The 21,646-nt window shown below is 47.6% G+C and overlaps 2 protein-coding genes across 2 annotated transcripts; one reads left to right on the top strand and one right to left on the bottom strand.

Moving 5' to 3' along the window:
- The first annotated feature begins 3,012 nt into the window (after positions 1-3,012).
- On the top strand, positions 3,013-7,900 carry timm23a (translocase of inner mitochondrial membrane 23 homolog a (yeast)). The gene is made up of 7 exons (XM_080541521.1): positions 3,013-3,441; positions 3,746-3,804; positions 4,005-4,098; positions 4,402-4,486; positions 4,741-4,799; positions 6,570-6,680; positions 6,847-7,900. Exons 1-7 carry the CDS (start codon positions 3,336-3,338, stop codon positions 6,969-6,971), a joined length of 639 nt encoding a protein of 212 aa, XP_080397647.1. The 5' UTR covers positions 3,013-3,335; the 3' UTR covers positions 6,972-7,900.
- A 2,147-nt stretch (positions 7,901-10,047) lies between these two features.
- Positions 10,048-14,134, bottom strand: LOC308167225 (chymotrypsin-like elastase family member 2A; the record flags this gene model as incomplete). The annotated part of the gene is made up of 6 exons (XM_080541609.1): positions 10,048-10,227; positions 10,537-10,700; positions 11,454-11,734; positions 12,219-12,313; positions 13,290-13,399; positions 14,014-14,134. The coding sequence occupies 6 exons, from the start codon at positions 14,132-14,134 to the stop codon at positions 10,048-10,050; spliced, it is 951 nt and encodes a 316-aa protein (XP_080397735.1).
- Between the last annotated feature and the right edge of the window lie 7,512 nt (positions 14,135-21,646).

Raw genomic sequence — 21,646 nt, 5'->3', positions numbered from 1 at the left:
GACATTCTCATGGCAGAAGCGTAGGGGCAAGCGTGGGGCATGGTGAAGAGAACAAGGGGTTATTTCTTTGTTTCGTTCCTCTTTCTTTCCTGTCTTTTTTCTTCTTGCGTTCATTCTCTCTAGTTTCATCTGTCCCTATTATCTTCTCTTCCCTTCCCTTCTTCCCTACAGCTGGGGAATAGGCACCAAAGCTGTAAACAAAGCTGTTAAAGAACAGCTCATCAAAACATTCTGTCATCATCTGTTGTCGGACTTGTGGTTCCGTATGTGTAATGAGTGTAAATAGAATGATAGTTTGCTTATGCTTGGGAGTGGTTCCCATTGATCTGCTTTCTGACCAGTTTTAACTGCTGTTAGGAAGTTTTGGTCCTGGATCCTTTTTGGCATCACTCTCCACCTCTCCTGGAGCATCTGGTAATCTACTCTTCCTGTCTCGTCCAACCTCCACACAGCCAACACAGGATCTTAATGCTCCCACCACCCCCCAAAAAGAAGCCTCTGATTTTTTCTTTCCTTTACATGGATGTTCCCTCTAAGCTGCATGCGACCATGGCCACGCAGGGCTGTTGAACCGTCTGCTCACCAGAAGTTTCAGGCCGTGCACTAACCTTCCTAAAGTCATAACCTCTCTCCTATTTATCATGCGGCTGGAGGGTTCTAGACAGCCAATTGAGTAGAAGAGTCCTACGGTCCTATGTTATTGTTGCTTAAAAGTACAGTTAGTACATGTTTTGGTTCATATCCTATTACCAATGGGTTCTCAGCAACGGTAGACCCTTGATTGTGTGCAGTTTAGGAAGAAGCTGTAGATAAATTGACCTTTTCAATGCCAGTCAAATCAAAACAAAATATCAACACTTTTTGTGTGTACCATTATCCACTTAGGTTATGGTTCATAAATGCTCCTTAAGTGAATGCACAATTCACCCCAGGGGGCAGACATTATACTCTGTGTGAAAATGTTTTACATTGATGGAACCACAGTGTGAATGATTCATTTACAGAGTTCAGAATGTACTCCCTCTTCCACTTTCCCACTGACTGACTATGTACCCAACTGGCCCGACCTCCACTGCCACTATTCTGGGCCAGCTTAAAGAGCCAACACGGTCTCCTTGTCTCCATGACTACTTGCATACACTGGGGTCCTGGTGAGGCCCCTTTCTGTCTTTTGTGTTTGGGCACTCAGAAAGAGAGCAAGAGATTTGAGAGAGAGAGAGAGAGAGAGAGAGAGAGAGAGAGAGAGAGAGAGAGAGAGAGAGAGAGAGAGAGAGAGAGAGAGAGAGAAGGACAAGAGTAGACAAAGATGACATCACAGTTATTTTCCCCACAGCTGCCATTTTGTTTGCGGCCCCTCTGGTGATTGGCTGAGGGTGAGCGAATCTCTTTGGGCCGCTGTGTTGTGTGAATGTGTGTGTTTGTGTGTGTGTGTGTGTGTGTGTGTGTACGTGTACGTGCGTGCGTTTGTGTGTGTGCATGTGGGCATGTGCGTGCGTGTGTGCGTGCGTGTGTGAGGGCTGATGCTGAATGGGGTATTGTAGGAGGACAGCGGGCACACTGACTGGTCTCCCATACAGAGAACACTAACTCACAGAGCATGCCAGAGAGCCTGAACACACCCGCAGAGCAACAATGGCAAACTTCATGGCTTCACTTGGACTGCTCTGAATGCACAAACAGAGGATTGCTACAGTCGCTGAATCTAAATAAGATGTTTTGTTTTGTGCTTTTTCTCCACAGTACATTCCTTCAGTGTATCTCTCTTTCTGACCCATAGCAGATGGTAGGGCTTTGTATGTGTGTGTGTGTGTGTGTGTGTGTGTGTGTGTGTGTGTGTGTGTGTGTGTGTGTGTGTGTGTGTGTGCGTGCGCGTGTGCATCCGTGCATGTGTGTGTGGTCTTGGTTTATTATTTCCTAAGGGTTAGGGTTAAGGTGGGAATCACACACAAACCTTCACACAGTCAGACTGACAGGTGTCAGTGATTAAGAGTTGTATAGGTGCTGGGAGGGTCAGCGTAGGGGTCCCAATGGTAGAATGTTGCCCTAAAACACTGGAGATTCCCTGCAGCCTGGCAAGATGTTCTGGGTCAACAGAATAAATAATAAATGTGTTACTTTATGTCATATTATTAGAGTTTCTTTGTGAACAAGAAATCTACACCAAAAAGGTCCAGTGTGGTGGAGGTGGAGCACACATGCAGAAGGCTCGGGGGTCTCACCAGGTCCAGTGTGGTGGAGGTGGAGCACACATGCAGAAGGCTCGGGGGTCTCACCAGGTCCAGTGTGGTGGAGGTGGAGCACACATGCAGAAGGCTCGGGGGTCTCACCAGGTCCAGTGTGGTGGAGGTGGAGCACACATGCAGAAGGCTCGGGGGTCTCACCAGGCCCTGCCATCTTGGTACTATGAGTCTTTTGTCAGGGGGTACTCCTATTGTCACAACCTGGAATGTAGTGGTAAAAACAAACACCATGGATTGAATAAGTGGGTAAAACTCTCATGCAAATATGACCTAGCAGTCAGAATATACCTGACTTGGGTTTACCCTCCGCTACATCACGTCACAAGAAAACATGTGCGCAATACAGGCTTATAAGAACTAAGATGACTTATTATGACCTCCTTGGTTGGCAAACTGAGTTTTAATTCACACCAGTACTGAGTACTCCCATGAGATAAACCTCTTCTTTCTGCTTTCTATTTCTTCTTTAACATCACTCTGCTGCCATCTAGCGGGCCTTAGCGGTAATCAAAGGTTGTTACGATGTCGTGAACTGTCGCAAAAAACAACATCGAATTTAAATGGCCATTCATATACCAACCTTCATATATTCCTTTCCGAGTGTGTTTTTCAAAACCCGATTTATTGTCAAATAAACAGTTTCTACATTGTTCCTCACGTTAAGTTGTCACCGTTTTGTGTTCGCTGTACAGTCGCTTGCATCATGTAGGCCTACTATTACGTTTGTTGACGTTTACGTAATCGCTTCCTGTTTGCTTTACGGCAGAGCGTGTGGTGGAGGTCAGACAGGCATGGACAGACAGGCTCGATCATCTATCACAAAGTGCTGATTATTTAACCCCGGGATCATTGATCTACTGAAACTCAACGCACCGGAGAGACATCGACACTGGAAACCCTATTACCCGTATTTAACATTAACCGGGAATCTGGTTCATTTATAGTTATAGCTATTCTAGAGAGAGCTGTCAAGGTCTCCGGAAACTAGCCGGCGAAACAGAGACAGCTGATCGGCTAGACTGGCTATAGCAAGCGAACCTGTCCTGCATCTTTCTCTAAGTTTCTCTAGTGTGAATCTCCAGATCGTGCCCAGACATGGACAACAACGCCCCGGGCTCCGGAGGGATGAAAGGTGGCTTCGGGAGCCTGTTTGGAGGAGGTGCTCCTGAGTACTCCAACACTGAGCTCTCTGGCGTCCCGTGTAAGTACACCTGCCCTGCTAGCTGGATACAGTCTAGGCTAGTAGTACACCTGTATTATGGGCCGATAACCCTCATTTCCCCATATGTGCGGTTCTAATACTCTTATACATACCCAGCCATCACCTTGTCTTGAGATGTCTTAAGATGTCTTAATTAACCAAAATAAGACATTTTGTCTGTCAAGATGTCTTAAGTCGGCTTAAGACCTAACCTGAAGACATGCACTCACTTAAGATATGGAGCAATACTCAATTTAGAGTATAGTAGTTTATTGATTGATTTGTCGTTGTCGTGTCTTCACAGTGACTGGGATGAGCCCCCTCTCGCCTTACCTCAATGTGGACCCTCGCTACCTGGTGCAGGTAAGCTGTGGGCAATAGTTGGGCACCTACATACCCTACAAAGGGCTTTCGCGATAGTGAGTGGGTCCGTTTGTTAAGACCATTGTAACAGAATGCATATCCTAGACATCCAAAACATCTGGGCCACCTAGCTAGTTCAGTGTGTTTGACAGAGTTACTTGTTGCTTCGGATGTTCATTTCTGGTATTGTCATCCCCTAGGACACAGATGAGTTTATCCTGCCTACGGGAGCGAGCAAAACCCGCGGGAGGTTTGAGTTGGCCTTCTTCACTATCGGAGGCTGCTGCATTACAGGTGAGACCACCAACAACATGCCTATAGGCGTCATACACATGAAGCTCTCTACTTCTCTCCTCTGTTTCGCCTTGTATATCTACTCTGTTGTTCCAAATCTCCCTCCTTGTTTCATTTTCATCTCTCCCTCACCTCCCTCCCTACCTCCCTCTAAGTCTGTCTGTCTCACCCGTGTGACGTGTCTCTACCTCCTGCTGTCTCCCACTTCTGGTATATAAAGTTGTTATTTCAGTGATCTTACAGTAACAGAGGTCCCCCCCTCCCCCTCCCCCCCTCTCTCTCTCTTTCTCTCGCTGCGTGTAGGAGCTACGTTCGGGACAGTGAATGGGTTTAGGATGGGTCTTAAGGAGACACGTGACATGGGCTGGACCAAACCTCGCAATGTCCAGTAAGTACCAACTCCAAACTGCCGTCTTTTCATTCGACCACACTGGGAGCCAAATTCCGTTGGTCCCAAACCTTACCTGCATGTTTATTTTGTCAGCATTTGATGCTGGCATGGCTACGTCAAGTTTTCTTATCCATCCACCTCTTGCGGTGTGGCGGTAGTGCTGTAATGGTGGAGACAGACACACTGGACCTATCATGCTCTCTTTGATTGGCTACCTGATTTGACCTTTCACCCTCCTCCTTCTCCCTCAGGATTCTAAACATGGTGACCCGACAGGGTGCATCGTGGGCCAACACACTGGGCTCTGTGGGTAAGTGCTCACACATCTTCTTCACTCCTCTTCACCCTAAACATTACCGTTGCCATGTCTAGAATATATAACAGAATGAAGCACGTTTATAGTACGGCTACCTCTGTGTTTGGGTGTTGTTGTGTGACCGGTTGTGTGACCACAGCGTGGCTTGCTGTCACCAGGGCCCAGTTGTTTAAAACCTTTAATCTGGATCAGAATGATCCTGATTCTTTTTTTGCTATCCAGTAGGGATGTCCCGATCCCATTTTTTCACTATCGATACCGATACCTGGGCTTCAGGTATCTGCGATACCGATCCGATATTAGTATTTATTGTTTTACTCCTGAATAATAACAAATACTTCCCCAGTATAGTCCACAACAACAGTTGGCTATTAAAGACTGCCAGCCTTTATTCAAGCAACAAAAACAGTACTCTGCAGTACTCAGTGACCAACTGGTTAAAACAATTTAAACAGCAGCATTCAGCATTGTAGAAAAGAAAAAAAAGAGTTACTGTCTGATTTCTAGTTTTAGTGCCTTCAGGTTTGTATTCTATTTATCTTCTCTTACAAATGGCAAATCAATTATAGGACCCTTTTTAAAAGTGTAGCCCGCTGGTGAGACCAGAAACCAGTCGCAGAATCGAAGGAGTGTCAACCATATCTGGTTTTCGTTTTTTGTACCCAGTCCATATAATAAAAAACAGTTTAACCATAAATACTTATAATCTGTGAATTGGATTAACCGGAGGCTACCAGTAAGTGATAATGACTTGTAAACATACTCTCGTGTTCAAAAGCAAGGACTGTGTGTTCATCTAGTTAAGATGGGAGTGGAGGTGAGGGAGCTGATGAACTGGGGCTGGGCTCCCAGAGAGGCAGCGCTAAACTGAAAACAGACGCGCAAACGGATGCATTCAGAATGTAGTTATGTGTTTTTAGCATGTCCATGTTCTCTCAGTATGTTGTGATGATATAAAAACGCAGTTAGACGTTCCTAGCGATGTACCACTTTTAGCCGCTAGCAGCGTTTGTTGTTGTGGTTTGGTCAGTCACTTTTCTCCTGTCGCATTCCCATTCGGTGCACCAACATTCAAATACTCGTGTCACCTTGAATTTCTTTCCGATTTCAATGTATGACGCATCCTTTTTTTTTTTTTTTTTTTTTTTCCTTTCCTAACACCAGGGGAGCCACCCCTCCTAAATTTCGTTGTTTGGTACCTGTACTGTAGCAATGACAAATAAAGTCCATTCCATTCCATTCCATCATTTGAAAGCTTACCATCTGTAGTTTCAGACTATGTAAATAACCGAAAAATTACTTAAGCAAATGGTTTATGATTTCACCAGCTAGCATCATGACATTGTCAGACTCATTACACACAGGTAGTCAACTCTCATGCCCGTGACCACTGACTACTACTGTTGTCATCACGTGAGTGACACGCCGGATCGCGCACGCGGATCGCAGCCTATTTTTTTTCTGGTGCGATCTGCGATCCAGCATTCAGGACCGATATCGCGGCGATATCCGATATCAATATCGGATCGGGACATCCCTACTATCCAGGATCAGGTCGAGCTGGCTGATTTTGAGACGTATAGGGGTAATCAGCCAGCTCGATCTGATCCTGGATAGCAAAAAAGAATCAGGATCATTCTGATCCAGATTAAAAGTTTTGAAGTTGAACAACTGGGCCCTGGTGTGTGTGTGTGTGTGTGTGTGTGTGTGAGAGATATCTATCTCTAGTGTTGCTATAGTAACTGGTGTGTGTTGTGTCCCCAGCGTTGTTGTACAGTGTATTTGGCGTGGCCATAGAGAAGGCCAGAGGAGCAGAGGATGACATCAACACAGTGGCTGCTGGAACACTCACAGGGATGCTCTTCAAAGCCACAGGTGTGTGTGTGTGTGTGTGTGTGTGTGTGTGTGTGTGTGTGTGTGTTCCATCTACTTGTGTGCCTTTGATACTGTATTTGTGTCTGACTACATGCACATTGTAACATGTGTACATACACACACATACACACTGCTCACACTCAACACATGTTTTTTTCTGGGACAGGAGGCCTGAAGGGAGTAGCTCGTGGTGGTTTGGTGGGTCTGGCCATGTCTAGTGCCTACGCTCTCTACAACAACTGGGACCACCTCACCGGCTCCTCTTCCTCCTCCCGTTCTAGTCTCTACTGATCCCTCCACCTACTTCAACACCTGGAGGTGGCGAGGCGGGGGGGGGGGGGGGGAGACTCTCTAATGATACCCTATCCTAGGTATAGTGCTGCTTTTGACCAGAGTCTTATATTGGCAACCCTGTGGAAAAGGGTATCGTTTTAGAATAAGCTGAGCCTTGCCCATATACCCCCCCCCTCTGGACCCTCCCAACAACCGCCATCCATTTCCCCTCTGAAGAGCATTCTGGAATGCATTCTGAGATGGCTGAGAAGTCGTTAAACATGGACTAAATTCGACTTTTAATTCCACAGCAATGCCATCCAGCGGAACCCCTTTCCTTCGCCACTGATCTGAATATGCCCCTACAAGGAGACCCATGTGTTATTTTCTGGAGGGATGAAACTATTTTTAGAAATCATGTATCTTTTGTTATATTATGGAATGCTACTTTTAGTAGCTTGGGAGGAAAGTGGGAATGTTCTGAGTCATATTGGAGAGTTTTAGGCCCCCTCTTAGGTGTGACTCTAGACATTGTAAGGCCATGCAGTTAAGGCAAAGGTCTTGGTCAGTGGCTGGGCAAGGTTTCTCGTTTGTCATGTGACCGTGGTTCGTAGAGCCACCGGTGTCACATCCATACAGCGAGCTGCTGGAACCCATGACATGATTGTATATGTCCTGTCATGGGGATGGCATGGCTAAGGTATTCATCTTACTGAAGAGCAAAGAGACAGTCACACCAATATATATATATATACACACACACACACACACACACACACATATCAAGGCCTTACAATCAGTTCTGTTGTAATGTATTTAATAGCTGGGTACTATTTCTCTGTGAAAGTTGGACTGTCATGCTGGCCTGTGTAAATGTTACCTTCAAACTGTTCTGAAAGAAAAGTGTGTGTTACTTTTTTCTGTCTCCTTGCCTCTAACTCACTCACTGACCCATGAATAAAAACGAAAGCTGAAAAGTAGTGTGGTTTCTGTCCCACGGTATAGTAACTTAACAGTGGTGCAAACTTGTCACCTTTAGGTGAAATTCGCCGTTTTTACCTCAAAATAGGTGACCTACGTGAATCATGCAGATCTGCAAAAAAAATATTTGGGGAGGGGGGGGGGGGGTCTACATCTCATCTCATCCAAGTCACATGATGCCCAAGCTATGACGTTGAGCCCAGTGCGCAGAGCGAATTTACGAACGCTGCCCGAGACTGTCTCGCGTCCCCCTTTACCTCGCTTTTAACCTGCTGCTACACTGCTTCTATAACATCAGGATCAGACACAGGGCGAGACTTTCAAAATACATTTCTTTAATGGCTTCTGTGTGCTTTAGACTTGCGTAGAATCGATTTTATTTTTATTTAAAAAGTCAGACCGGAAAATTTATTATTGTCGCCAGACCCACTGCGTGGGAATACGACGCGTGCAGATGAGAGACAACATATAAAACAAAACTTATCGCACACTTATTGCTTGTGTGACATTGGTTAAGCTGCGCCCAAAACCCCGATATTTTGCCACGTGAAATGATAAGACAAGAGGCCTCGATACGATAATCGCCGTAGGAGGCGATTCGACTGTAGGCATGTGAAGTTAGAATTTCTTCAAACTTGCAGTGGTAGCAACGGTATGTGTGGTTTAGTAAATATAGTGTGTGTGTGTGTGGACCTCCTGTGAGAGGTGTGTGTGTGCCATATCTCAGTATGTAGGCTATGCAGTGTAAGTGAGTGTGAGTAAGTGTGTGAGTTTATTCTGTTATTTATGCTATTATATCTAATGTGTTGAGAAGCAATGGAAATGAATCAAGAAATTGATAGAGTAGGCTAACTTACATTATCATTGTTCTATATGCAACAGAACAGATCACCCAGCATTGCTAATGAAAATAATCAACGAATGTGAGTCTAATACCAATACTTGCTCAATAGGTCTTAAAATCTATTAAAAGTGGTCTTATAAAGGTCTTAAATGTAACTTGTTGAAACCTGCAGGAACCCGCATAATTATTTTGAGAACAGGTTGCTTACATTAATTATGAGGGTGTTAAGGTCAGGGCCATCGCTACTTACACGCGCATCATTGTTAGACCACTGTTAATGATAGAGCTAACCATCTACGGGCAAAAAAAAAGTGTCACCTTTTTGGACCATCGCCAGTTTGCACCCCTGAACTAGTAAGACAGTGATCTTGCTAGTATGTGGTGGGTGCGAGGAGTGTTTCTCACCGATCTAAGGTTGTGAGTCACTTTCAGAAAGAGGAATTCTGTGTTTTTGCGTTTTTCTCCAAACTTTATTGGTGGACAGGAAGCATTATGGAGGTTAGTCAAGGGGCGGGGTGGGGGTTGAGGTCAGGAAGTGGATAGAGGGTTGGTCGGTCTAAGGGATCATCAGAAGTGTTATATACACAGGTGTTCCTCAAATGTCCCCCGTTGGCCTGCTGCGTGCACCACTGACACAAGTTAACATGAAGTTAGTTTGAAATGATATATACAATGGCATTATGTTGATTAATAAAAGGTTTAATCAAGGAAAACCGGGCTGAAATCAGCCCCTACGGCTCATGAAGCTAACAGGGTGAGAATGCCCAGCTCCACTAATGTTCCAGTGGCTGGTCATGCAAATAAAAACAACACAGAATCTTCAATATGAATCGGATTACCAGAGACTAGAATGTTTCTTCTTACCGTCTCAAGACGCTAGCTAAGTGACAGTAAACAAACAGGCCTTGACTAAAGGCTCGACTAATCAAAAGCTTATATCATTCACAATTCATTAGTGCACATAAAGAGACCTCAAAATGGTAAGAGTTAGATACCAACACCAGCCTCCCCCCCCCCTTTATACAGACATAGGAATGCCCATGTATAGGCCTACATTTTCTGTGTGAAATCGCTACAGTATAGCTCTTGTTTGGAGATTTTGACCAATAGGAGCACAGAGACTCCTGAGTGGTGAGTGGTTTGTATCTGGCAATTATACTACTATACTTTATTTGGGGGTATTTGGTTAGGTATCAAAAAACATCCTCAAACAGGATGTAGGGTGAGGAGGGGCGGATTTGTGGCTGCGCGGGGGTTTGGAGGGGTTGTTCAGTGCAGGAAGAAGTCCCTGATGCGGGTGGCCTCGATCCAGGGGATGTAGTTGGCGGTGCGGGTGAACACGCTGGGCTTGTTCTCCACCGTGCAGCCGATCGGCCCGAAGCTCACCACGCCGTGCACCTCCCAGCGGTCCCGCCCCAACTGGCACAGCAATGGACCGCCTGAGTCACCCTGAGAGAGGGGAGAGGGAGGGAGACAGGACAGGAGAAGGAGAGACAGAGGGATGGGAGGGAGACAGGAGGGAGAGAGATGGGGGGTGGGGGGGGGGGCAGGAGGAGAAGAGACAGAGGGAAGAGGGAGGGAGGGTGGGGGAGGATGGGGGAGAGGATGGAGGAGAGGGTTCAGAAGGTGGAATGGGTGAGAGGTGAGGAAGAGTGTTACAACCGCTGTCATTTAAATCGCTAAAACCTGCAGAATTTCACAGTGATTTCCCATCTCCATCCCTCCAGCCCCCCTTCCCCGGCTATCCTCCTACTGTACCTGGCAGGCAGCGGGGGGACCCTCTGTGTCTCTGAAGCCAGCACAGATCATGGAGTCTCGGACACGGTCGCCCCAGAACTTCTTCTGCTTGCACGTCTTGAAGTCGATGATGGGCAGGCGAGCCTGGTTCAGAGCCTCGGCCAGAGAAACGTTCTCCTTCCCACCTGAGACGGCGACAAATCAGTCAAATCAGCGCTTAGATGGTGCTCTTAGGACAGCATCGTTATTCAGACAAACTGTGCCTAAAACCCCAACCCCCATGCCTCCAGCTACCTCAGAGAAGCAACCAGGTGACCCCACTCTCACCTCTGCTCTGCCCTTCTACTCCCCCATCCACCCTCTTCCCCTCTCATTCTCCTCCTGCCCAGCCCCCCCCCCCCTCTCCTTATGCCCCATATCTCTCCTCCTGTCCTGTTACCCCATTTGCTTCCCCTCCTTACCCTGGCCTGTCTCTCCTCCTTAACCTCTCTCCCCTTTCTTTTTTCCTTCTGGGACAGGACCCCCCTCTGTCTCTGCTCCTCCTGTCTCCCTCCCATCCCTCTGTCTCTCCTTCTCCTGTCTTGTCACTCCTCCTTAACCTCCCCTCTGTCTCTCTTCCTCCTGTCCTGTCTCACCCCCCAACCCCCTGTCTCCTCCTCCTGTCTCCCCCCCGACCCCCCCCCCCCCGGCCTACTCCTGTCCTGTCTCCCCCACCCCACCCCTCTGTCTCTCCTCCTCCTATCCTGTCCCCTCCCTCTGTCTCTCCCCCTCCTGTCCTGTCCCCTCCCTCTGTCTCTCCTCCTCCTGTCCTGTCCCCTCCCTCTGTCTCTCCTCCTCCTGTCTACCCCCCCCGTCCTTCTACTGTCCTGTCTCCCCCCCCGCCTCTGTCTCTCCTCCTCCTCCTGTCCTGTTCACCCCTTCTCCTCCCCCCTCCTTACCCCGCGTGTCGCCCCAGCCGGTGACCCAGCAGTAGTGTCCGGGTTTGAGGCTAATCTGCTTGCGCGGCAGGCAGGCGTATCGTATGTGGTTGGTCGGTATGATGTCCGTGCCAGCTTTCACCAGGGCGATGTCGTAGTCCAGCTCGCTGTGTGTCGGGTAACGGAAATGCTCATGGCGGTAAATCCTCTTCACCGGGAAAGTCCTCTCGTCCTTCTCCGAACGCCTCAGCTGGTGTTTCCCCAGAACGATCCTCCAACTCCCAGCATCCTCGGCTTTGCCCCTGAGGAGATAACACAAAGGAGGATGGGTAACAGAACGCTCATGTCAATCCGTTGTGATAACACCAACCATACTGGTGTGGTGTGTGTGTAGAATGGTGATGATGACCCTCTCTAGATCGGTTTTCCATCTCTTCTCTATATCTTGACTATTCCCTCATAAAGACCTCTTCACCCCCAATAACCCCCCTGTTGTAAAAAAAAACTAACAACAACAAAAAAAGGAATCTTTCCTTCTTGTAGCTTTGTGATAGCTGGTGCTAGCATATATTTTCTTTCTTATGACGACTGATGTATAGATGATTCGCTTACTTTAGACAAATGTGCTTGTGTGTTGTAAGTCGCTTTCGCTAAAAGCGTCTGCATCTAAATGTCTAAAATGTAAATGTAAATAGTTTCTTGTCCCCCTCAAGACCCTGTCTTTGGAGCGTACATTACATACAGTGGCAGTATATACGTCTGAGTGTGTGCGATGTGCAGTCTTACTTCTGGAAGCAATGTGCGGCGGTTAGGACCCAGTTCTTGTGGATGAGTGTTCCTCCACACACGTGGATGTAGTGCTTACTGCCCCTGGGACGAACCTGAGAGAGGCCACAGGCAGAGGCGGGTCAGTCACTGGTCGTGATGGAGGTTTCCCAGACACAGACTAAGCCTGGTCCAGGATGAAATCACACTTTCAACGGTGATTCTCCAGGACGAAATCACACTTTCAATGGTGATTCTCCAGGACTGAATCACACTTTCAATGGTGATTCTTCATTGAAAATGAGTTTTGAACGTCCCGCGGTGGCGCAGCGGTCTAAGCATTAGCCTCTAGTGCAAGCTGCCCACCGGGGACTGGGATCGAATCCCGGTCTCGCCAGACCCGGATATGGCCGGGGCTCACAGGGAGCGGCATATTGAGCGGCCGCTCCCAAGGGGGGTATAGGACTATTTCCGGACAAGGATCTGTCGCGCAACAGCGCCCCCGGGGTGCCGGAATAACGGTGTCGGGCTCGAGGAGCCAGACAGCTAGTCTGCCTGGCTATCTCCTCTGGGGCTGCCGGCCACGGGGTCGTGCGGCGGATCCTACGCAATAGGCAGGGGATAATTGGATGCTAGGTTGGGTACAATTGGATACTAAATTGGGTGAAAAAGGGATAAAATCAGAAAAAGAAAAAAAAATGAGTTTTGGTCTAGGGCGAGCAGGCATAATCCAGGTCTGAGAAACCAGTATACGGTACTCATAATGTCAGTGAGCTGCTTTACTGATTTGCTTGAATTTGATGAATGATTGTTTTCATCTATACTGTTTATTTCTGATGTCTACTGTATGGTTTTTGTATTTTTGTATAAAAAAAAAGAAAAAAACATGATATTATTATTCAACTGTCACTTTATGTTGTTGCTGCTGTTTATGATGCGAGCTTCTGCAACGCCTTAATTTCCCCTCGGGGATCAAGAAAGTACCTACCACTCTCTCTCTCTCTCTCTCTCTCTCTCTCTCTCTCTGTGATCTATCTCTATCTCTCTATCATTTCTGAGTAGATTGTTCTAGAACAACAGCTGAGCAGGTACCTGCAGTGAGACCTGCCATGGCCAGGAGTGAGGTCTGGCCTCATTGCCGGAGACAATCCGTTCAGCCATGTTGGGCTTGTAGTGGGCCATGCCACAGTCCTTGGGCCAGTCTAAGAGAGGGAGGACACACTGTCAGAGGATGTAAACACTGATCACAGATCAGTCCTTTGTCCTGGTTTGGTCATGTTTGTCTTAAGTGTGAGGTGCCACTTTATATTCACCTGGTTTTGCTCCCTGTCTTGTCTTTTGCTTTAAATTGCAACTGACAAACCGAATCAAATAGAAAAAGAATAATAACTCAAAATAGAATCGAGACAGAGGAGGTATCAGACAGAGGAAAACGAGAGTGAACCGTGAAGGTGGGGTTTGTGTGTGTGCGTCAGGCTGCGAGGCTGTTGGAGGTAGAAATCGGAGGACGGGCTCATTGTAAATGTATGTGATGGAATGAGGAACGGTATCGAAACACGTGTGCTTAATAATACCATTCCGTCATCAAATATGGGTGTTTGATACCATTCCTCATTCCGTTCTATGCATTACAATGAGCCCGTCCTCCGATTTGTTTTCTACATTTGCCTCTACTGGTATGCGTACGTAAGTGTTTTGTGTGTGTGTGTGTGTGTGTGTGTGTGTGCGTACGTAAGTGTTGACGTGTGTGTGCCTGTGTGTGTGTGTGTGTGTATGTGTGTGTGTGTGTGTCCGTGTGTGTGTGTGTGTTTCTCACCCAGGTGCAGGACTTTGTGCTGAGGCTGTCGGCCGGGGGTGAGTGTGTATGCAGCGGCGGGCAGGACTGCTAGGCACAGCAGCAGCAACCACAGGAGCGGAGGGGGCCCTGGAATAGCCATCGTCTTCCACAGTATCACTGGCCGGCGCCTTTCTGACGCTATTTATACAGGAGCCACAGGACACAAACACATGCACACACGGACACGTAGACACACTGGTTAAAGACACACAACTCATACACAAACACAACACACACACGCCCCCGAGGGACAAAGAGCAGTTTCACAAAGCCCCAGGGCTGGATTGTTCTTCTGCAGCCAGGGGTTTTCTACTGCCACTGGGATGGGGGCTTCTGGGAGTCCCATCAGCACTTTCACACACACACACACACACACACACACACACACACGCACGCACACACACACACATACACACACACATACGCACTCACACACACACACACACACACACACACATACGCACTCACACACACACACACACACACACACACGCACACATGTACACATGCACATGAACACACACACACACACACACACACATGCATAGCATACATGCATACATACAAGCACACAGGACAAATGCACAGCCTCTACTGTAAACACACACGCACATGCACATGCACACACACAAACAAACAAACACATACCTCACCCCACCTCCTGGTACCACGTCACCTGACATGATGACTTGCGAATTGCCTTTATTCAACATGTAATACCCCTACTGCCACCCCATCGCTCCATCCCGCCCGGCTCCAATTTCCACAATAAACCCCATCACCCCTCTCTGGACGACCCAGGCAACGGTCCTCTCACATGACTTACCACATCTACACCTGTCTGTTTACACAAAACAACCTCCTCCTCCTCTTCATCCATTTAAACCTCCTTGGACCATTGGATTGATGAAATGCCCAAGGCAGCTGCTACCACATTCATCCAGCAGGAGGCCTGAGACAGAGAGAGAGAGAAAGAGAGAGAGAGAAAGAGAGAGAGAGTGGGGTCCGGAGGCCCTTAGGAAGCATCACAGGATCCGAATGAATAGAGAGAGCGCTTTGTTACTCAGCATGGTCCGTATACACACACACACACATCTACACACACACACACACCTACACACACACACGCACACACACACAGACACACACACACACACACGCGCACACACACACATACACACACCTACACACACGCACGCAGGCACGCACACGCACACACACACACACATGCACACACACACACACACACACACACACACACACCTACACACATGCACATGCACACACACACACACACACACACACAAACACACATGCATGCATACACACATAAACGCACACACACACGTCAACACTTACGTGTGCGTGTTTGTTCCTATACAGTGAAATATGACAACAATAACTGTATTAGAAGCAGCTAGCGAGTGAAGCCTTTACTACAGTGAATGAGAGAGAATGTGCCTTGTCATCTGAACCAGCAGTGCCTGAATGGTTACACAGCGCTGGAGGGAATGGAAGCAGTTCACCAAGTTTACCTAAACACACCGCGGGGTGTTTTTCCACCGAGAGACTGAGCAGAGCGAGCATGAATGAGCTCGCTTGCATGCCTAGTGTTTGTTTTGTGTGTTGTGGGTTATGAACAATGCAGCACAAAAAAAGCACACGCTGTGGACGTCATAATCGTTTTTATTTTCCAAACGTGCGTTTCAGTAAAGGAGCAGACAATACATTTCATTCATGTTCTGGATTGGATTTAGTTTATTTGCATTCTTTTTTTCTTTTCTTTTTTTTTCTTCATTTTCCATCCTTTGTCCATAACGTACAACGATGAGCCAAAACATTATGACCACCTGCCAGTCATTGTCGACGGTCAGTGGTCATAATGTTTTGGCTCATTGGGGCATGCACCATTCACACACCACTCATCAACACGTCCATGTACTTGCATACATGCAATACATGGTTCTATTACTACTACCAGCTGGTGTAGCCTATATCACTTGTTCCAACCCGACCTGCATTGAACCTCACATCCCAGATACAGTACTGCTGTACATTTGGATACCAAAACAACCTCCACTTTTCTGGAGGTAAAACAAAGATTACAAACAACGAGATCTTTCTGATCTTGCAGTTCAGACTAGAAAGTACAGAGTGGGTGCCAAGATGTTCATTCAATCAGAATCAGAATTGTTTAGAAAGTACACAAGAGTAAAATTCTTTGGCTTTGGTTCAGTCGTTTCATTCATCTCTTCATTTCAGCTCCAAGAGCATACTGTACGTATTATCTATCATTTGTGACAGCAGCTGGTGAAAGTGGGAACAAGTCAGCAACCGACCAAATGTTCAGACTTTTATTCTGAAAGATGTAAATAAATGTCAACGTTGTTGAAAATCAACGACACACACTCACTAATCAAGCCAAAATATTGCAATAGAGTAGTGGGGATTACTCACCGAATCCATTGCTTTGCAATATTTCGGCTTGGCTAGCGAGTGTGTCATTGATTTTCAACAACCTTGAAATGTATTTACATTTTTCAGAATAAAAGTCTGACTTGCACCCCTTTCACCAGCTGCCGTCACATTTTGTAACACTCTTGACCTTCATGACAGCAGTGTGATTCTCCGGTATCAGTCGTGAGTTTTGCTGGAGCGTACACAGCACACAGGCCTCAGTGTCCTCATCACGACCCCGCTCTTCTTTTGGATACGCCCGCTGCCACAGGACGGTGACTTACGTTGTAGCATCAGCGTCCCCCCTGCCTCTGCCCCGCCCTTCTCCTCCCTCTCTCCATCTCCATCTTCCCCTCCTTCTCTACTCTCTCGTTCTCCTTCTCCCTCTCCGCCTCCTCCCTCACCCTCTCTGCCTTCCTGTCTCCCTATCTCTACCTCTCCTTCTTCTACCCCTCTCGTAGAATCCTCAACCCCGGTCTCTACGGCGTCGGTCGCCACGGCAGTAGTTGCCATGGCCGGGTTCTCCTTAGCTATGGTAACGGCCATGGCTGCTGAGCCAATGCTGAGTCTGATCTCTCTGATCTTCTGGGTTTTGAGCTGCAGGTGTCTCTGTATGGCCCAGTTCAGCTCCTCCGGGTCCAGAGACGCTCCGTACACCCCCCAAGTCATCCCGTCCTCATCCCACTGCACCTGCTTCATGCTCATCCTCCTCGCAAACGCATCCCTTCTTTCGTTCCACTCCTCCTTCTGCACCTTCAGACACGACCTCCTCCTCCCGCCGAGCTCTCCCGGGGGAGAGCTGCTGCTCTCCCACACTGTATCATCCCCCTCCCCCCTCTCCTCTCCTCCCCCCTCCTCTCCAAGGCTCTCCAGTTGGTACATGCTAGACGAGGAGGACATGAGGTTCGACTGGGATCCTACAGACGACCTTAAGATCAACAACGGTGACCCTGGCGGCGACCCCAAGATGGAGTGGGAGCCCATACCTGAGTGTGACCCGTTCAACTTTGACCCCAGAGATGAGCCTGCCTGCACGTCGACCTCTCTCAGCTCTTTCAGGGATGTCATAGTTCCCTCATCCCTGAATACCCTGATTGGCTGGTCGCAGCAGCAGCCACCCAATCGGGAGTCACTGTGGGAGGAGACAAGCGCTGAGCTGTGACCGTGACAGGGGCAGGGGCCGGCCGGACAAGTGTGTCTCGGTAACCATGCCAACCCCAGGTGATCCTGATTGGAGACGCTGTACTTCAACCGCAAACTCTCATGTTGAAGGACAGACTCCTGAACCTGAAAATCCACAGGGTTACCAAGGCCACTCTCCACGGGCTGTGTGCCGGTGCAGAAGGGGCTGAGAGTGGGGGGTCTCTCTCCACACTCAGTCCCCACGGTGTTGCACTCCAACTGGGGCAGGATCTCCTGAGAGCTGCCCCTCACCTCCGTCTCACCCACATCCCACAGGCCCCTACTGGAGCGACACGCAGAGGGAGAGGGGTGAGGAGAGAGGGGAGAGGGAGGGACGGGTGTGTGTGGAGAACACCCCTCTTCTGCGCAAGGGATTCGGGGGGTTTGTTTAGGTGTCATGGGTGAGGGCAGGGGTGAGGGTGAGTGGGTGTGTTGCTGTGCTGGTGTGTGTTGTGGGGGCAATATTAGAGGTGATGGCACGTGTGTTTGTAAGGGTGATGCCGTGGGCGTTTGCAGGGGTGAGACGAATGGAGAGGGTGTGGCAGGCGGTGAGGCAAATCTGGAGCAGTTGGAGGAGGAGGAGTACGGGCTGTCTGCGTTCAGGCTCCAGGGGCGCGCGGCCCCTCCCTTCCATACGATTGTTTCCGGGGTGCCGCACACACTCCCGCCGCACACACTCCAGCGGTCCACGTTCGCACTCCAGTGCTCTATGCCCGATGGGAAGCCGTGTACGTGTGAGTGTAGGTGTGTGTATGCCTGTTGGTGTGTGTTTGAGAGTTGTTTGGGTAGGTGTGGGAATCGGGGGGGTGTGTGAGTGCGCATGTGTGGGAATGGATGTGTGTCCGGGGCTGTGTGTGTGTGTTGGCTGGCGCTGCGTGGCAGATCGAGCCTGGCCCAGGCGGGGTCTCTCTGGTGGGGGGGTCCGGTCGACATGAGGACATCCATGGAGCTCTTGGAGAGGGAGTAGATGGGGGAGCGCCCCTCATCCTCCTCCTCCTCTTCCTGCTTCACAGCTTCAGATGAGGGCCCCACACGGCCGTCGCCACCGGGGTAATGCTCGGAGGAAGAGCGCAGGTGCCTCGCCATGGTAACAGCCCTAGGAGGTCAAAAAGAAAGAAGGGATTTTCAATCAATCAAATGTTCTAGAAAACAACCGATGCATATTCACATATTAGTAGAATTGATCTATAACTGAATGTTGAACTATATTTCAACAGCGTAAATGGCCCAAATGCTTTTTTCCTGTTTCATTCCGCTTTGGACATAACTTTATTTACATATGGACTTCAATGTTTAGATTTTTTGGTCTGGATTGTTTGAGTTAATACCAAAGTCTGGTGCACATTTCATTTGAATAGGCTCATTGGAAATACATTTACTGGACTAAATATTCTCAATACTTATTTCCCCCACTGTGTTTGAACTAAATCATTGTAAACCATCGGCAAACTGCCACCACGGATGCAGAATATATGACATGCTAACAGCCATTATGATGACTGGTAGCATTAGCCTACTAGCCAGCTAGCATCTGCTGGTTGATGTTGAATAACTTTTAAGTGTGATGGAGTTAATTGACGAAGATCACAAAATTCGTACAAGTTACATATTTTAAAGTGTTTTATATAATGCTATAATAATGCTATAATGCTTGACTTTAGGCTACTTTGACCAGGTTTCTATGGAAGTGTCCCAGTGTTTTCTCCAACCTTGACTCAAGTTTCGGGAGTTCCCGGTTCAGAACAAACTGCTGTCTTACCCTATACCTGAAATAATGAAAACAGAAATGTCCACAACTTCTGTTATTCTCCCCTGTTTGAGTACAGACACACAAAACAACACAAAGAATACCTTACTGAAACAGTTATTGGCCTGGGGGTGCTATTACCATTTAGAGTAAATGCATTAGGTGATGTTGCTTGAGGTCAATGTTCAGAAAGAATAGATTATCCTAATCAGATTAGAGTCCAGATTATTCAGAGAATAGTCTGATTGACTCTGATAGAGTTAAGAGAGCATTTGGCATTGGCAGGCGGGAGATGAGGGACAAGGACAAACAGGACAAACAGTTGCTACTTGGAAAATAGAGTTAGCTAAACTCTGTTCTATCTACCTGTAATAGAGTCATTGTGCATGCCAGTTATTAGTAATTAGATGATTTAATTGAATATCTAGGGCTCTGGTGTGTGCTATTCCTATCTATGCCTGTGTGTGTGCGTGTGTGTGTGTGTGTGGTGTGTGTGTGTGTTCATTCAATCACACACACACACACAGACACACAGACACACACACACACACACAGACAGACACACACACACACACACACACATACATACACACACACACACACATACACACACACCATCTCAGAGCAGCTCCTTACCTTGGTCAGACGTGTTGTAAATTCCCTTCTACTTCTTTTTCCAATCCTGTTCATCCCCCTTTAGACTCTACCTCCCTTACTCACTCTCTCCTAGAGTCACCCTTGACTCTCTCTCTCTCTTTCTCATTTTCAAACTCTCTTTCTCTGTTGCTCACTCTCCTCTTTTACTTCCCCACTCCTTCTCTCTCTCCTAAAATGGATCGTGTGTGCAAGTGTGTGTTAGCCGTAGCCTTAGCATTAGCATTTGCTTTTGGTCTCAGGATTAGCATCCTTTCATCTCATTAGCTCTGGCTCTGGTACGGCTGGCTGGCCAATCCCTAAGCAGTGTGTGTGTGTGTGTGTGTGTGTGTGTGTGTGTGTGTGTGTGTATGTGTGTGTGTGTCTGTGTGTGTGTGTGTGTGTGTGTGTGTGTGTGTGTGTGTGTCTGTGTGTGTGTGTGTGTGTGTGTGTGTGTGTGTGTGTGATCAGCTCTTTCCCTCATATCCTAGGTCATTGTGTCCAGAGGCAACATCAACCTACTTGTATGTGTCTGGTCCTGGGTGAGAGATGCCAGACCCATGAAAGTCTATGAAAACGTCATAGTCTCACTAAATAAGATATTTCAATGTGAAAGTGCAATTCAGAGAATGAGGATTTTCGAAACATTTCTCCATCTGTGCCGGAGGAACGTATGTATTTCTGGCTTATTCTGGAAATGGGATTGGGATTAATAATGCCCAATGTTTCTCAGGACCGATCAGTTCACCCACAGTGAATCAGTGGTATTAAGATATTAAGACACAACACAGCACATAGCTGTTATGACCTATGGCTGTCTTAAAGGTCCAGGATATGGACAATTTTATGCTCTGAACATTTTCATAATGGCCAATGATAAATATTTAGCTAATAGATGATGTACAGTAGCATGATAAAGAATGCACAGGTAAGATCGCTGTTTTGGTAGAAAAGGGAATACCCATAATGCAATTTATGGGCAAGCTATGGGCAGGGCTGGGCTCAGCCTACCCAAATGTGCATCTTGCCCCCCCGACGGTGGCTGTGTGTGGTAGTAGTGCGTCTTGCCCACCCGATCAAAAGTGATCAGTTTATTTTTATTTTTATTATTGTTAATATTCCGGGGGCGTGTTTCAATGTTTAATGTCATATTTGTGTTTACTATGGGTCCATATGCTATGTCTATCATCCCCACCCCTGCTGCTAGCATCCGTCAGCCCGTCTGTGTTGGTTCTGGCACCGGGCCTGCCCATATGCCCTAAATGTGTTTAGGTTTTGACCCTAATAGTTAAAGTTGGGATTAGAGGAGGATAATCTGCTCCTTGACATCCTGTGGGGGCAGTAGGCAGCCTCTACAGAGACGCACCTCACAGCTCTCTCACTACGGGTCATCTGCCTATCATTAGATTATAACCTGCCTTTGCTGGTGTAGCGGATGGCTCTGATCAGCACCGTACAGTGACGCCACTGACCTTAACAAAAATATATGTAAGATAGACAATGAATTCTGAAATAAAACAATAACCTCCAGAGAAACATCTTTTTAAAAAATAAAATACCTTTGCTAAGACATAGAGTGTATACTGTACTCTA

This window comes from Nansenia antarctica (assembly GCF_963989245.1).
Source record: "Nansenia antarctica genome assembly, chromosome: 11".
NCBI lineage: Eukaryota > Metazoa > Chordata > Actinopteri > Argentiniformes > Microstomatidae > Nansenia > Nansenia antarctica.
The sequence above is the reverse complement of the archived record's forward strand: the minus strand, read 5'-3'. Positions and strand labels throughout refer to the sequence as shown.